Consider the following 16237-nt stretch of genomic DNA (forward strand, 5'->3'; position numbering starts at 1 on the left):
AAATAACTCATGTGCCTTTATGAAATTTAGGGAAGAAAAACAAATGGTTGCAGCCCTTGTAAGGAACAGTGATTTGCCAGGCTTATAAACAACAAGGGAAGAATTATGATAAACATTCATGTCGTGTAAAGACTGTGGAAAAGAGTTTCATTAAAGAGTTTGGGAAACTCACCCTTCCAATCCTTTCAAAGTGATGGAGTCCTCTGCTGAAATCAATTCTCTGGCCATTGAATGACCACGAGAACAGCACATCCAGGGAGGGGTCGTGGGACACCTGGCATGGCAGGACAATGCTCTCTCCAACTGTTGCATCTGTGTCAGAGGGTGGAATAGTGATGACAGTCCTTTCTGAGGAGACAAAAAATTAGATCTTTTTAACTAAAACACTTATTAAAGTACCAGTTATCGAAGGAGGTTCGTACCTTTCGGGAAATGTTTTCATATTGGCCCAAATGTTCTGTAATAAAAGGAATTCTCTCTAATATAGTGATGGTTTTACACCACTCCTATGGCAGCACCAGCCCCACGACCACACTATGTGCCTGAGAGTGAGTAGATGTGAGAGGAACACCCTAAATTAGTTTATATTTATATTAAGAACACCCCAAATTATATTATTTCATAGAGGCCATAATCAATAGGTATGATTTCAGTCAAAGGTACAAATTCCTCTTAAAAACATGCCCGTGGTTCTTCACACTTGAAGAATTCTCCTGACCAAAAACTACAGCAAAAGCAAAATCTCTGTTCATCTCCACTTACTCTAGACATCAACATGCTTAATCTATATTAATGTCAGTGGTACTTTACTCCACAGCACTATCCAAGTCACAGCTTCAAAGACCTTCCAAGGCAGGAAAATTATTTATTTGATCATTTTTAACCCATTACACCGAGACCCAAACTTGCAGCTCTTATGAAGGGAAGTATCAGCTCACTGAAGTGGAAGGGAATGGGTTTGTATGGCTGCACTTGTGTTGATATGACTGGCAGACAGATTAGAGATAACAACCACTTTGGTGTAAGCAATTCCCCTGAATAAAGCTTTTGTGCACGGAAGTGTTATAAAGTGGTGAGAACTTAGACACATGTAGAAAATGAGAGCAGAATCTCCTCAACAATATTAATATGATCTAAAAATAACGTGAGAGGAGGAGAAGGAAATGTGAACGAGCTGGGTTAGCTCAATGCTCATCACAGCTTAACTCCAGCATTTAAGTGATTCTTAAGTCACAGAATGTTGGAAAGGTTTGGGTTGGAAAGGACCTTAAATCCCACCCGGTGCCACTCCTGCCATGGCAGGGACACCTTCCACTGTCCCAGGCTGCTCCAACCCCAATGTCCAACCTGGCCTTGGGCACTGCTGCTATCGCAGTAAATCTCCTTTATTATTGGCCTGAGCCTGTTTGTTTCCACCAAATAAATATTGAAAACCATCATTTTGGGAGTTACACTGGGCTTGGGCATGAGGTGTGTTTTACAGTAGTGATAACAAAAAAAAATTAATTAATTTATTATGGTATTCCCATTCTCTTGCACCTCTTGTGTCCTCCTCATCCCCACTAATGCAGAATGTTCACTTGGGTGATATTTTTCACCTCTTTTCATGTGCTTGTGTTCAAAACTTCCACCTCAAATACTTTCAAAAGCTTCTTAAAACCTCTTGGTTCTGCCTTATTCATCTATCTTGCTTAGCAACAGCAAACATGCATTATATGGCAAACCCCATTCCAGAGGAGAAAAGAGGGGAGATGTGAGTGCTGGAGGTGTAATAAAGACTTCTCCCACAAAGAATAAACAACTCAATGAGCAGCAATAAACTTAATTTGCACATTAGCTATGCTTTCCCAAGTTCTGACATTTCAGTTGAAAATAATGCTGAAGCAATGAGGCCTATAATTGAACAGCCCAAACTTCTCCAGAGGGGAAACAAAAACAAATGTTCCCTGCAAACAAGATCATTTTTATACCATGTTGTTACTCGGTGTTTTAATAAACTTCATAAATGCCAAACACTATATGGTTTTTTTCATATTTTAATGGGATTTTCCCATATTGCCACAATATATGGGACATGTGAAAGGGGGCAGAAGCTTAATGAACTCAGAGCTGCTGGAACCCTGAAGTTCTTGGTGTTTTCATTGCTGGCTGTGCTGCAGCACCATCTCAGATCACACTTTGAGCTGTATCAGTGCTAATTGCTAATTGCTCTGTCACTAAGTGAATATTAAAAAGATTTTTGCCAGATGCAAAGTTAAGGAAGAGGTCACACTGCAGCCTACAGCAACCATTCTGATACTACTGAAAACAAGGATATGTATATAAAAAAAAAAGAGCTACAAAGTCAGAGAATCTTGGGTTGGAAGGGTCTTCAAAGCTCATCTCATTCCACAAAAGAAGGGAATTCTGAAATACCTTTCACAATCAGGTTCCCTGAGTTTCTGGCAGTTCCAAACTGGTTTGTGGCTACACAGGTGTAAACCCCAGCATCCATCTTGGAGATGTTGGAGACCCTGAGGCTGCCATCCTCCAGGAACACCACCCTGGGGGAAAACAAACAAAATGGAATCACAGAATCCCAGAATGGGTTGGGTTGGGCAGGATCTTAAAGCTCATTCCACACCCTGTCATGGACAGGGACACCTTTCACCATCCCCAAGCCCCATCCAACCTGGCCTTGGAAACTTCCAGGGATGGGGAATCCACAACTTTCCTGGGCAACAATAGGAAAAGACAGAAATAAAAAAGACTTCTGGAAGAGGTATAGTAACAGAAATATAGTACTACTTTTAATATTTAAACATTTCCATTATGATTTTTCTCTTTTACAGCAAGCTGAATATGTGTTAACCAATTTTCACCTCTGCTGCTTACTAATTTCCATATTAGAAATGGTTTATTGGCAAACTGGGGTTGATAATTCACTTTTCCAGGTGACTTTCTTGCAACACAATCTGGAATCTGACTAAAAGGTCAAAAGACTCAACTTGCTACTTACTTGTGTTCTATTTTACCTTTTTTTTTTTTTTTTTTAACAGGTCCCAGTGCTCCTAAGCCAAGCTAAGGCTGTGTGTGAGCCCAGCTGCCCGTGAAGCTCTGTCAGGATTATTAAAAGATATTATCAGACCAGCTGAGATGCTCAAATGCTACCTCACAAGCCAAGGAGCCAAATCAAATCCATCACTGTCTCATAGGGCCCTCAAACCACCCTGGAGTCCCTGAGTTGTTTGTATCAGTTTGCAGAGTATTGAGGAAATTGCGTTTAATGGTAATTTCAAGGCTACTCCTGGGTTTTATGGACAAAATTAACTTTTAAGCTTGTTCATTTTTTTTTTCATGTTAACGAGATGCTTTGGGATATAAGTCAGGACAAGAACTGGATGTGATTTCCTTGGATAAGCTGTCACTCTGTGCCTGGCACCCTTCTGCTCTCACATACAAGGGCAGGACTTCAGGATTCTGCAGAATCACACAGAACATGCATCTGAAAGCAGAGGATTTTCAAAGCAAAGCTGAATTAGCAATGAACTTTAGCACAGAAAATATTATTCTGTAATATTTTGGGGTTTTTTTTGCACAATTCTTCAACATCCACCTGCTGCACCTGGTAAATGTGGAACTGGAGTATTTTTTTTTTTTTTTTCTGAGTTTAGAAGAAATTTAGGACGTGTAGGTCCTAATGGACCCTACATAAAAATGGAGTCAGGGTCTCTATGTGCATGTCCTCTTGCCACTAAACTCAGTCCTCAATAGGCATCAGAAAATCTGTACCCAAATACCACATTTCCTTACACTCAAAAAAATTCAGTGTAAGCCACAACTCCACAGGAAACCAGGCTCCATTCATTCACAGCAGAACTGCATCATTTTTTACATCCCTCATTTAATTGACATTTAACTCTAATACAAGACTCCTTTCATAAAATAGAAAATATCTAATTCATGCATCACAGCTTGGGTATTTAATATTTATTACTAACAACACAAGATTGGGTGATGTACTGAATTATTAAAGGAAATGAACAATCACAAGAGCAGAAGCTGGAGCTGGCAGTAGCATCAGAACCATTAAACACACAGAAAAACCCATCACACTGCGTTTCTGTTTCCATTTCTGGCATTTAGACATTTGTAACTGCAAGTGGAACAAGCATCAGACCTTGTCCTGCTCCTGTTACAGCCTCCCAACATCTCAGCTGAGCAGGGGAAGCACTAAACTGGGAATTCTGGTCATCTTCTCGCTCATGCCCCCCTAATTTCATCTCTCCCACACTCGTCTGATTTCTCCCTGCACAAAGATCTGCTCCTGAGCAGGGCAAGGTGGATTTAGGGCTGGGATGAGCAGAGATGTCCCTGTGGATGTCACTGGGGTGAGCAGCTGAGAGGGGAAGGGATTCAGGCTCGAATGAAAAATCTTTGTTTCCTTGGCAATAATCACCAGGTGCTGCAGCAGCTCTGGGTCTGCCACTCGTGGTACAGTGAGGAAATCAGTTCAGGTTTAATAATCCATCGTTTGCAACTGGAGCAGAGCAAAACAGGAAGAAGCAAAGTCCCCTCCTCAATACAGAGATGTATCAGCTGGATGGTAATTTTTGGATAAGGAAGGATGAATGAAGTTGTGTCAGGACAGGGTTAGGTTGGACTTTTGGGAAAGGTTTTTCCCCCAGAGGGTGCTGGGCACTGCCCAGGCTCCCCAGGGAATGGGCACAGCCCCAAGGCTGCCAGAGCTCCAGGAGAGTTTGGAAAACCCTCCCAGGGATGCCCAGGGTGGGATCTGGGGTGTGTGCGTGCAGAGTCAGGGGCTGGATCTTGGCACCTGGGGCAGCATTTCTGATCCTTGGGGGTCCCTTCCAGCTCAGGATATTCCATGATTCTGTGATCCATGGAACTGAGCTGGTGTCACCCTGTGCATCAACACAGGAGCCCTGGCTCCTCTCCCTCTGTGTGGGGACACACATATGACTGTTCCAAGGCAGCTTTGAACATGAAGAAACATTTCCAAGTATTCCCCTTCTGCCTCTGCAATATTTTTGGCATTAATGATGCGTTTCTTCCCATCAGCTTGCACCAACCACCAGAAAAACTGCTGGTGATAAAACAGGGGATGCAGTCGAGTGGCTGGGTAACATATGGTGTTCATCAAACAGTATCCAAAGAGATTCCAGTGTGAATCAGCAAACATTCATAAATTTGGTACCTGAATGATAATTCATAACAAGGCGCCTCAGTGTCTTTCTCTCCATCAAGTATTGATGACCTGTTACTTTCACTGCAGTTGCACCTAAAAGCTCTTATGTGCAAATTAAAATCCAGAAGTGGAATAAAGCAAAAAAAAAAAAATAAATTATATCTCCATCCCCAAAAGCTTCAGTGTAGGTAAATACACAGGAAAAAAACAGTCTGTAAAATGCAGAATAGCAAAGGGGAGAAGCTTTGAAAGCTCTGTCTTAGCCTCTGTGGATTTTGATTACAGCTTTATCACTGAAGTTTGGTCATGCCTCGGATTTTTCATTCTTCATGATGAATTGAGACCTTGATAATTCCCATCTCTCTCATTTAGCAACTAAGAGGGGTTTGTACCCACTCAGGAGCTGACAGTGTCACGTTTGATCTGAAGAAATGCTGTTCTGAAACAATATTTCAATGGCTGGGCAGGCTGAGGATGGAATGGCTCTTTCAATGGATCAAAACAGAGCTTAGCAGAGAGAAAATCTGCTAAATAAAAGCTCCTGAGTTGTTTGAAACAGGTCACGCTACCTAACAACAATTAGAGTGAGCAGTAAATAAGACACTCAGGCAGAATTTGTGAGAGCACAAAGGACTCCAGAATAGTTTAGTGGGGAAGGGAATTTAAAAAAAAAAAAAAAAAGAGAGAAATTTCCTGCTGTCCTAAGATCATTGCCAGGAGAGGGATGGGAAGACAGAGCACAGCAGAAAACCAAGATGCTGTGTTTCAAATGCAGGAAGAAAAACAACAACCCGCTGTGAAACACTGCCCCAGGTGCCAAGAACAGCAAAGGTGCCCTCGAGTCCCACAGAGGCACGACTCTGCCCTGGGTGGGTTCAGAGGGGCTGCACTTTGTCCTCTCCCATTTCTCTCTCAAATCAGGGAGCTGTGATGCAGAAGGAGATGGCAATGTTGCCTTTAATGGGCTTTGGATCAAGCTCTGACAAATGGTTTAAAAAGAAGCTGTGAAAGGCATGTCTCACCTGCTGAAAGGCTTGCTGGAAACCATTCCTTTTCACAACATTTGAGGCTGTGTGAAGGCTATAGATAATAATTCTTAGCAGCTGCATCACAAGACAAGGTAATTCCAAGTGCTGTGATGAGACAGAAAAGTTTAACTTGTCCAACACAATGCAAGGAAAATATTTTGTCTGCCAGGAAAGCTGGACTTCTCTCAATAAGTAAATAAGTGCCTGTCAAAGGACCAAAAGCACAAGAACTGAAGCAGAACTGATAAATGCAGTTCTGTGAAAGAAGGAGGAGAAGGAAGAACTCAGGACCCAGATGTTCATAAAGCCTTGAGGCAGCAAGGGATTGCTTAAGCACAGGCCTAACTTTAGGCTGGCATCTCTGACTTAAAAAATGCTTAAATCGTGATCAGAGTCCTGCTGCCTCCTGTGCTCCTGCCTGGTGCTACCTCTGGGTGAACAGCTCAATTAAAGCAAGCTCCTGTGAGCAAAAGAAGGGATGAAAATCCCATTCCCGCACACCAGGGTGAATTGGGAATACACAGAGATATTATTGCATATAGAATCCTGGAATGGGTTGGGTTGGAAGGGGCTTTAAAGATCATCCAGTTCCAAGGGCAGGGACACCTTCCACCATCCCAGGCTGCTCCAAGCCCCAGTGTCCACCCTGGTCTGGGACACTGCCCAGGATCCAGGGGCAGCCACAGCTGCTCTGGGCACTCTGAGCCACTGTTTTGTCACTGGCAATGTAAAATATTCCTTCCTCATTCCTAATCTAACCTGATCCTCTTTAAACCCAGCAGATATAAATATTGAAGTTCCCCTGAGTGACTCCAACAGGAGATGAGATGAGATGAGCACCGTGAGCAGGAAGGGAAAACAAACACCTTCCCCAGGATCTGCTGGAGTCAGAGCTCCCTGTGATGTTCAAGAAGAGTTTGCAAAGTTTGTGCAGAAACCACGAGGCTGTGGGGAAGAGGTGAGAGCTCATTAAAATTGTCACACATACTTTTTGAGTAAAGAACTTGAGAAATCAAGCAGGGATGATAGGTACAGCTTTTAATTAACCAGGCCAAACAAACCATCTCCGAACGTGTTGTCTCGTGTGAGCAAAAGATTGTTGATGGCTATTTGCTTTGATCTTAAGAGCATGAAAGAATAATATGTATTTAACAAAGCTGATAGAAGAAATGAAATCTGAGAAAAGAAAGAGGTGTCAAGTAATTAGAATTAAAAGTGCAGCAGGGGTAGCTTTGTGCAGTGCTGCATTGTTCAGCCAATCTGTTTTTGGGAGAGGGGGGGTGTTAATTCATGGATATGAAATGCATGGATTCGAAGAGCAAAGGGCTTTGAAATCCCCGTCAAAATCCTGATCGGTGCAAAACTGGATGAATTCTGCAGGTTTCAGCACTGCCAGAAGGGCAGCTCTCCCTTCAAGGGTGTAATTCTTTTCCAAATAAAGTAACCCTGATATTTTGTAAAGATTCTCTCTTCTTGTCTCCTGTCTGCCTCTAACATCTGACACATCCCAGAGTTACTGAAGCCTCATCACGGCACTGTGCTGATAAAAAGGGAGGAATCTGGATCTGATGAAACCAGAGGCAAAGTAATTTTTATTATCTGAGAAATCCGATTTGAAACCATGTCTGCTCAGCCTCCCTTTGCTGCACAGGAGCAAACTCCCTCTTTATTTCCAGGTTGTGCAAAGATATATTGTTTATAAATTTCTCCAGACATGCTGCCAGACACTGAGACAATATCTGACTCCTCTAATTTTACCAAGATTGAGGAGCAGGAGAGGCTGCATTAAAAACTACAAAGGGAAGTGAGTGAGGGGCAGAAAGACGAGCACAACTCTCAAGTGACTCGGAATTAGCAGTGATTTATGCAGATGGAAATGTGAGTAAAGTTTGGCTGAATGAATGACTTGTCCCTGCTACTGACAGCCCTGGTATTTTTGAAAAGGTCCCACTGAATCCCATCTGAGATCTGACTGTCTGTATCATATGTTAATGATCTTTGTACCTGTTTATTCTATTCTGAGCATAATTTGTATGCTAATGGTGTTGCCAGTTAATAAACAGCGCTTAAAAGATTTTCCTTATCTGCATGCTGATATAAATGAGCTTCAGGGTTGACTGACAATTATCTGGAAATCAAATAAATGTCATTATAATATTTTAACTATTTGGATCAAAACAAAATTACACAATCCAGCTGAATAGTCTTATTAAAATATTGTGGAAAATAATATCATTATTAGAAATTGCAAAATGTGACACTAGAAGTCTTCCATCCTATTTCATAAAATTCTCCGCTCTTCCTGAAAATAGAATTATTTTTGCATCAAATCTCTGCAATTGGGACCACAAATATTTATTTATGTAAATATATACAGCCATCCAAACTGAGCTATACTCCATCATAGAGATTCCAGAGAAAACACAGGATTTTCAGGAGCTGCTACTGCCTTTAGCACAAAATAGCAAAAAAATTGTTTTGCCCTGTCTATAAGGCACTCAAGGATTAAATGTGAGGCAGATGTTCCTCTGTGATGGCCAAAGAAAAAAGTGACAAAAACACACTGTGCCTAAATGTCTTGTACTGATACATCCCAGAACTGGCAGCCAGGGAATACTGGGCAACAGCACCTCTGTGTGTATGGGAAAGAAAAGCAGAAAAGGAACAGAACTGCCAAATAAAACAGCTGCCAATTCCTTTATCTTCCAAGTTTTGCTGGTTTTATGAAATCTTTGTAACCCCACTACATCAGACAAAAGCTCCTCCAGGGCAGGATGGGATGGTCACACAGCCACTTTTCTAATCCCACCATTAATCATCATTTTTATGATCCAGACACTATCAGGAGCTCTGACTCAGCCCTTCACACAACTAAATTCACTCCAGATGCAAAACTAAGCCCTTAATATGGGATTTAAGTAGAATTTAAGCAGTACAGAAGGCCCTGAATTGCCCTCTGCGTGGGAGTTTCATTCACTTGCAGGAAGCTGCTTCCCTCTCTGCTTGTCAGAATAAATTTCAGAAACACAAGAACAATAAAACCTGCTGGTAGCCTTAAAGAATTCTGTCCAGACAACAAGCAGCTGACACCAGCATGGCCTTGGTTGGATTTCAGAATCCCTGGAACAGAATCAGAGACCAAAAACCCCCAAAACAGAATCAGAGAATGCCAGGATGGCTTGGAGTGGAAGAAACCTCAAAGCTCATCCCATTCCAACCCCTGCCATGGGCAGGGACACGTTCCACTATCCCAGGTTGTTCCGACCCCCATCCAGCCAGGTCTCATCACCTCTAATTGTGCCTGTTGGTTGGGCTCCCCGTGGACCTGCAGGAAACCTGAGACAATCCTCCCTGGGCTGGTGAACTTAAGCCCAGTTTGAGTGACAATGATGGGGACTGGGTGTGGTTCACTGAAGCCCCAGACCCACATCCTTGTTCCACATAACTCAGAGCATAGGGAGCTTCTGTCTTTTTGACACGTTAGTCACATTGTGTCACTTGTGTGCGTCCCTTCAGCTTTTCCTTTCCTTTTCCAGATTTCGCTTTCACTGAAAATCCGAGAAAACTTTTAGCTCTCGTGGAAAAGGAGCAACATTCCTTTGTCCCCAAATCCCATGGCTAAACCAGAGTTGTTTGTGGCCTCCTACAGATCTTTCATGTTGGCCAAACATCAGCCACTTTTCCAAGATGCTCTCACTCACATGACCCTTCCCACTCCAAACGATCCCATAAATCCCTACCTGGAAAGTTCTTTGTTCATCAAGCCTGGAAATTACCTGGCCACAGTCCCTGTGCCCACCACGTTTGTCCTGTGCAGGGCCAGCAGTTGGGCCTTGATGCTCCTCGTGGATCCTCTCGTGGACCCTGGGACACTCTGTGATCCTTTTTTTAATCAACCTCACTTGATATCACCTCCCCAGCACACCTTGATCTGTTCCCTCTAATGTTACACTCGCTTTCAGAATTCCGGGGATCCGGATCTTTGACTTGGTGCCTGTGCAACAAGTCTGGAGCAGGTTTTCCAAAACTGGGGCATGTTTTCCAAATTTGGGCCATCTTTTCCAAATCTGGTGCAGGTTTTCCACCCCAAACTGGCATTTTTGATGCTGCAGCAACACCCCCAGCAGCAACGATGTGCATGGCAGCACAACTTGGACTGCAAGAGAAGCACAGAAGGTTGCATCCTCTCATTACTTTTTTTCTTTGCAGACTCCTAATTAGGAATCTGGATTCCCATCCTGCTCAGTGGAAAAAGTCCAATGAGATTATCTGGCTTTGGATGGAGCCCTGAACATGCATCAGGAAATGTGCATGGAGCAGTGACAGGACACGAGCTGGAAGGGGGAGAGGGCACAGCACTGGCACTCACTGGGGTTTGGATTATTGCGATTCCTCGTGACAGGGAAGAGGGGCAGATTTCCTGGCCCATCTCAGCATGCAGGACAGCCCCTTGGAAAGGCTCCCCTTAACAAGGCTGCTGTGACTTGAGTGGGAACAATTTCAAGCTGCATCAGAGAGGTGTCCTGCAGAGTGGAGTTGTAATAAATCCTTCTCTTTTTCACGTGAGAACATCTGCTTCATTTACTTCCTCCATGCTCAAATTATCTGGTGTGCTAAACTCTGGCAATGAGCACTCAGCAGTACAGGGTGAAATTAGGTTTATTGGCTTGTTCCATTGTGAAACTCTCCAAGAAGAGAGAAGAGAAAGGAAAAATCCCTTTTCTCCTGCCTTCCCCTGCACCAATATCCTCCGGCTGCTGCCTGGGTCAGGTAGCAATGGGGGTCCCCTCCTGCCTCCTCGTTACTCTGCAGTGCCTTGACTTCAAATGGAAACAAAGCAGAGAGACAAGAAAAAGGAAAAACAAAGGAAAATAAGATAAAGAAGTCAAAAAAAAAAAGGTATTTATTTTTTCTTTCCATCATCTGTTCTCATTCTTCCTTCTCTCAATCTCCCTCCTCATCTTTCAGTCAATTTTTCAATTCCCCTGCCTTCATCCTCGGTGTGGGGAACAAGAGCAAAATAACCAGAAAGATGGAGAAGGAAAGACTGAAGATACTTCAGGAGAGTTTGGGGTGTTTTCTGACAACCCTTTGGTTGTAAAACTTCTCTTATGCCAATAGCCCCAGTTTTGGTGATTCCTGTGGGTGCTGCCATGTGTGATGTTCCTCCCAGATCCAGTGGCATTGTCCAGGGGGCAGCACTGGAAAATGCCTACAACCAATGCCAAAACCAGACAAACTTCCCTGCTGAGAGCAAATAATTCCTCAGCAAACACATTGGAGCTGCCTCTCCCAGTTCTCTGCAATTCCCTTCGCTTTTCTTTCTGAAACCAGGATCACTGTGGTGCCAGCATTGGATATTTTTAGTTAGAAAATACTTCCTGCAGCTCTCAGCATTCCCTGAAGAATGGTGTGATGGTGGGGTTTGTCTGGTTAGCACCAAATGGGCTGTGACATTGGGGCTTCAGAGATAAAAAACACTTCTGAACAACAACCCCAGGTTTTGTAGGAGTTTTCATGTCTTAAAGAGTAACTTCAGACCAAACCCTGAAAGCAGGAAGGTAAATCTGTGCTTTTGATTCCTGTCAATCTGTTTGTAAGCAAGGAATGGAGCTGAAGTGATTAATCAAAGTTAGCAGAGGTGGAATCAATCCCATTGGTTCTCCAGGCAAAAGTGGGATTTCATCAACAGATGTTTGTATTGGTGTTGACTTTCAACAGTGGTGTCTGAGATAGCTGGAATTGCTCTGATTGCTGATGCCCACATTTCAAGTGCTCTATTTAAATACTAAAATAGGAAATGAACTTCTTTACAAGCACAGGGACACTGATAAGATAGAAGGGTTAAGGGATCTCATCAAAGTTATGCAAAGCTCCTCGTGGTAGAGAAGCAAGGAGGATAAAAACAGACACACACTTAATCCAGGCTTCAAAAACCAGCCTTAAAAAATAAAATAATAGTAAAATTAATATCCCAGTGCTATTCACCCAACTGCATTGCTGCAGAAAGCTGGGGATAGAATAGTAACTTCTGGAATATCATAAGAAAAATAGATTTTATGTGGAACTTGGTATCTGCATGCAGATATCTGGGGAATTGAATGTGCAAGCAGTGGGTGAGGAAAGCAGGGTGGTTTGTGGCACTAAGCAGCCTGACAAGCAAAACTCCTCTTTGCCTGTGCTACTCATCTGCTTCGACTTCAAGGCACCTGAGGGTTTTCTCAAACACTGTTGATGGGTTTCATTCCCTCAGCTTTGCTCATCTAAGTTTGGTGTCTCATTTGAGAGAGAGGCACCTGCCAAGAACAAGTAAATAACTCCCTCAGGCTGCATATTGACTTCAGCTAAAGAATAGTCAAGTGCCGTCAATCTCCTCCTTTGTTAGCAGACTAGTGCAAATTTTGGAATTTTCTATCCATTTGGTCTTGATTCCTCCCCAAGAAGATTTTTTTATTTATTTTTAAGGATAACGGATATTCTGAAGCTAAACCAACAGCGCTGACATTCTGGTAATTGAAATGTTTCCCTGAAGTTTGCTGAACCATCCTGACACATTTCTGCTCAAATTGCTTGGAGCTGAAACACATTGTTTCACAGACAATGCATTTTGTGTGTGGTATTTGATCAGGGGACTGAGGGAGGACTTCTCCTGTTCACCAAATCATCACAGGAGAAGCTGAGCTGGGAGAGACCACCAGGATCAGAATCCAACCCCAACAATCCCCCCTGTGCATCCAAACTCTCCTGGAGCTCTGGCAGCCTCCGGGCTGTGCCCATTCCCTGGGGAGCCTGGGCAGTGCCCAGCACCCTCTGGGGGAAGAACCTTCCCCAAAATCCAACCTAACCCTGACCTGGCACAGCTCCAGCCATTCCCTGTCCCTGTCAGAGGGAACAGAGAGTGGAGCTGCAGACTACTGAACTCCCTGTTTGTCTAATTCCAATCACAGACACGAAACGATCCTTTTCCCAAATAACAAAAGAAGTTGAAATGTGTTAAAATGTTCATGGTTTTGGAAGCTGGCTGTGAACAGTGGAGGAGCAGAAGGAAAGCACAAGCAGGGGGTGGCCCAGAGTGCTCAGAGAGTGGTGGGAGAAAAGATCCTAAGGAAACGTGCTGGGTCCTGGCTGCTCCCCTGGGAACAGGACTCCTTGAGTCTGGGCTCCAAGGGGCAGCTCCAAGAACTCAGCACTTCCCAGATAATCCCCTCCCAGTCACAACATCTGCTCTGCTCTCTTTCCCCAGTGTTGATGAAATACAGCTTCCCACCTCACTGTTTTCCCAGGTTTCCTCTGAGTAATGGCAATAACCTGAGTGCAAACCACCAAAACCAAGTGTGCCACAGGACACAGCATTCCCCAGCTTTATTTATGGCAGAGGATCCATTCCCATCCTTCACAGAACTGGGATTGAGCTGTGTCCTACAAGCAAGACTTGGAGCCAACAAGTATTGAGCATATTTTATGATCTCTAAATGTACTTCTTGCCCAGGCCCCCAAAAACAATTTAAATTATGAATATTTGCTTATTACTGATTATTAATGCATGGAAAGTACTGTATATGACTAATGCATTATTGCAGCCTACCTCATTTCTCAGTTTTCCCTCAGCTCTCCTCATTGAAATTCTGAGTGAAGTGAATCCCATATGTTTCCATGCATTCACTGCACTGCTTGGGGAGCCTCAGCCCAGGCTGGGGGAATAGCACCTCTCTCTGGCAATGCAAAACGAGGCCCAATTCCCTTTCATTAAAATGCTTCCATCAAAAGGAATTTTTGTAAAATAAGTTCTCAACGTGGGTCCCGAATCTGAATTCACCAAAGACGTTTGTGATGAGATCGCTGTCTAGACTTGAAAATTTGTTTTATTTAATATATGAATTGATCCTTTCTTCTCTTTCGTTTCCTCAGTTGGATACAAGAGGATAGAAGCGAGAAGTGAGATGAAGAAAACTCCTGTTGCAGGCACTCAGGATGTGACACACATGAAAATAGCTGAAATCGGTGTCAGACTCCACAGGGAGGGAGTTTGGGGCATAAAGCTTGGCTTTTGTTGTGTTTCATTGCTACACTGAGCTCAAACCCACAGCACATGCCCAGAAAAGTTCTCTATTCTACAAAGGCCAAACAGCCATCCCTTGGAGAAGTGGCACCGCTCCCCAAACCCCATTTCTCCAGATTTTGACCCAAAGAAGAAGGAAAATTGTCCAAGCGAGAGTCTGAAGGTGAACAGGTGGATACCACATGAGGAAGGAGCAGAGAAAACCAGCCAGGATGAGCCAGCTGTGGGATTTCCTCTGGATTCCTGCAGCTGAGAACCTCCAGTTCCCTCTCTCAGGTGTCAGCAGCGTGCTCCGTAGATAAATCCCATTTATTGGATTTATGGATTTTATCCATATTTGCCATTTGCCATTGGCCTGAGCCCTGCCAGTAAGGGTGGAATGGAGTGATTTCTGAAAATCCGGAAGGGAAACACTCATTGGAGAGTGCTGGGAACAATAAACAGATCTGGTACTGATACGTTCAGGCTTTATTTCACCATCTAATTTTTAAAAAATGGCATTTTCTGCAGGATTTACATGTGTGCTTCAAGTGCAAGAAAGTATTTGTCAGAAATGAGAGCAGACAAGCTGCTGAAGAGCTGAGCAGTGGTGGGTTTGAGCCACAGAAAGGATGGGAAAGACAAGTGGGGCTGGAGAAAACTCTGCCTTGAAAAGGGGACTGAGGGCTGAGGAGCCTCCCTGCTGAACTCTGGCAAGAGATGCAGAAAATTATCCTTCAAAAATTTTTATTAAAATATTTTTCAGGAACCAGGGGCCCAAATACTGTAGCTTTGTAAACTTTAAAATGACCTCAGGAATTCAGAGGAAGCCTAATTACAAATATTTAATTGTGCATCTATTAACATGGAAAATCTAATAATTAGTGTTCCTATTTAACACACTCTTCTTTACACACTTACAAACTGAATTTAATCTAAAGGGAAATTCTCTTGTGATATCAAGAGTTCAGCTGATCAGGGAGGGTGGTTACCTATATTCAGGATATCAGGAATAAACTATTATCAGGAGTGAAAGGAAAAAGGTGAAAAAGAAGGAATTTTCTTGCCCCTTTGGGCAGAAGAGATCTGGTTTCACTATTTCTCTAAGAAAAGATGAAATTTATTTAAATAATTAAAAAGCAGCTGTGTGATCTGAGTTATATAGGAATGAGCCCATCACAGTTAGGCTGACAGAACTGGATGGGATTGGTATTTCCTTTTTTTAGCAACTATAACCCTACCAAATATTTTTTACAAAGGCTAATAAAAGAGTCCATAAAGGTTATAATTGCAGCAGATAAAATGGGAGCAGAAATAAAGCTTTGTCAGGGTTTAATCATATCTGTGGGAAAGGGAGACTGTGTTCCCTCTCTTTTTATGTGTAATTCCAGCACTTTAATTAGCCATGTACTTTACACAAACCCTTATTTCATTTTGTGTTCTGTCAGGGACATCTCTGGACTAACACTGGACTGGTGATTTTTTCCCATCCTTTTAAACCATGGCATTAGCCAGTTTGTCATTTAATAATCAAACAGCCTCATAAATTCCATTTTGCACCAGTGGCCACAGTGGCAATAATGTGCACGCAGAGAGTTTAAACTCTGTCTCCTTTGCAAATCCTGCTTCTGTTATTTGAGAGCCTTCTGGGATACTCAGAAATTACAGTGTGCTCGGAATTATTGTTAGTAAATTAATACAGAAGCACAAGTAAATACTGTACGGAGTGTGTAAATATTTCTTTTATCAGTAAATCAGGTGGGGAATATCAGAGTAGTGGAATCTCAAGATCCAGGCTTAGTTCATCCTCTGGAATAGGCAATACAATCAAAATACAATCAGAAGACAAATAAAAGTTTGATTAAACACTGATTAAAATGAAAATAAAATTGCCACATCTAAAAGGGGGAAAAGTCTTTGGGAAGTTCTCTCTGGCCATGGGATGGATTGCTCACCCAAATTTCTCCATTCCATTGCCAGCAC

At 42.9% G+C, this 16237-nt stretch overlaps 1 protein-coding gene across 4 annotated transcripts in view; it reads right to left on the reverse strand.

Annotated features, from left to right (window-relative positions):
* The window catches only part of LOC134048657 (contactin-6-like), a 75856-nt gene that overhangs the window by 16769 nt on the left and 42850 nt on the right, over window positions 1–16237 (reverse strand). For all 4 annotated transcript variants that reach the window (XM_062500572.1, XM_062500571.1, XM_062500569.1 and 1 more), the window contains 2 exons: window positions 2416–2543; window positions 173–348 (listed from right to left, as the gene is read on the reverse strand). In XM_062500572.1, the coding sequence (XP_062356556.1) occupies window positions 173–348; window positions 2416–2543 (304 nt within the window). The remainder of the gene's footprint in view (window positions 1–172; window positions 349–2415; window positions 2544–16237) is intronic.

This window comes from Cinclus cinclus, chromosome 12 (genome assembly GCF_963662255.1).
Source record: "Cinclus cinclus chromosome 12, bCinCin1.1, whole genome shotgun sequence".
Lineage (NCBI taxonomy): Eukaryota > Metazoa > Chordata > Aves > Passeriformes > Cinclidae > Cinclus > Cinclus cinclus.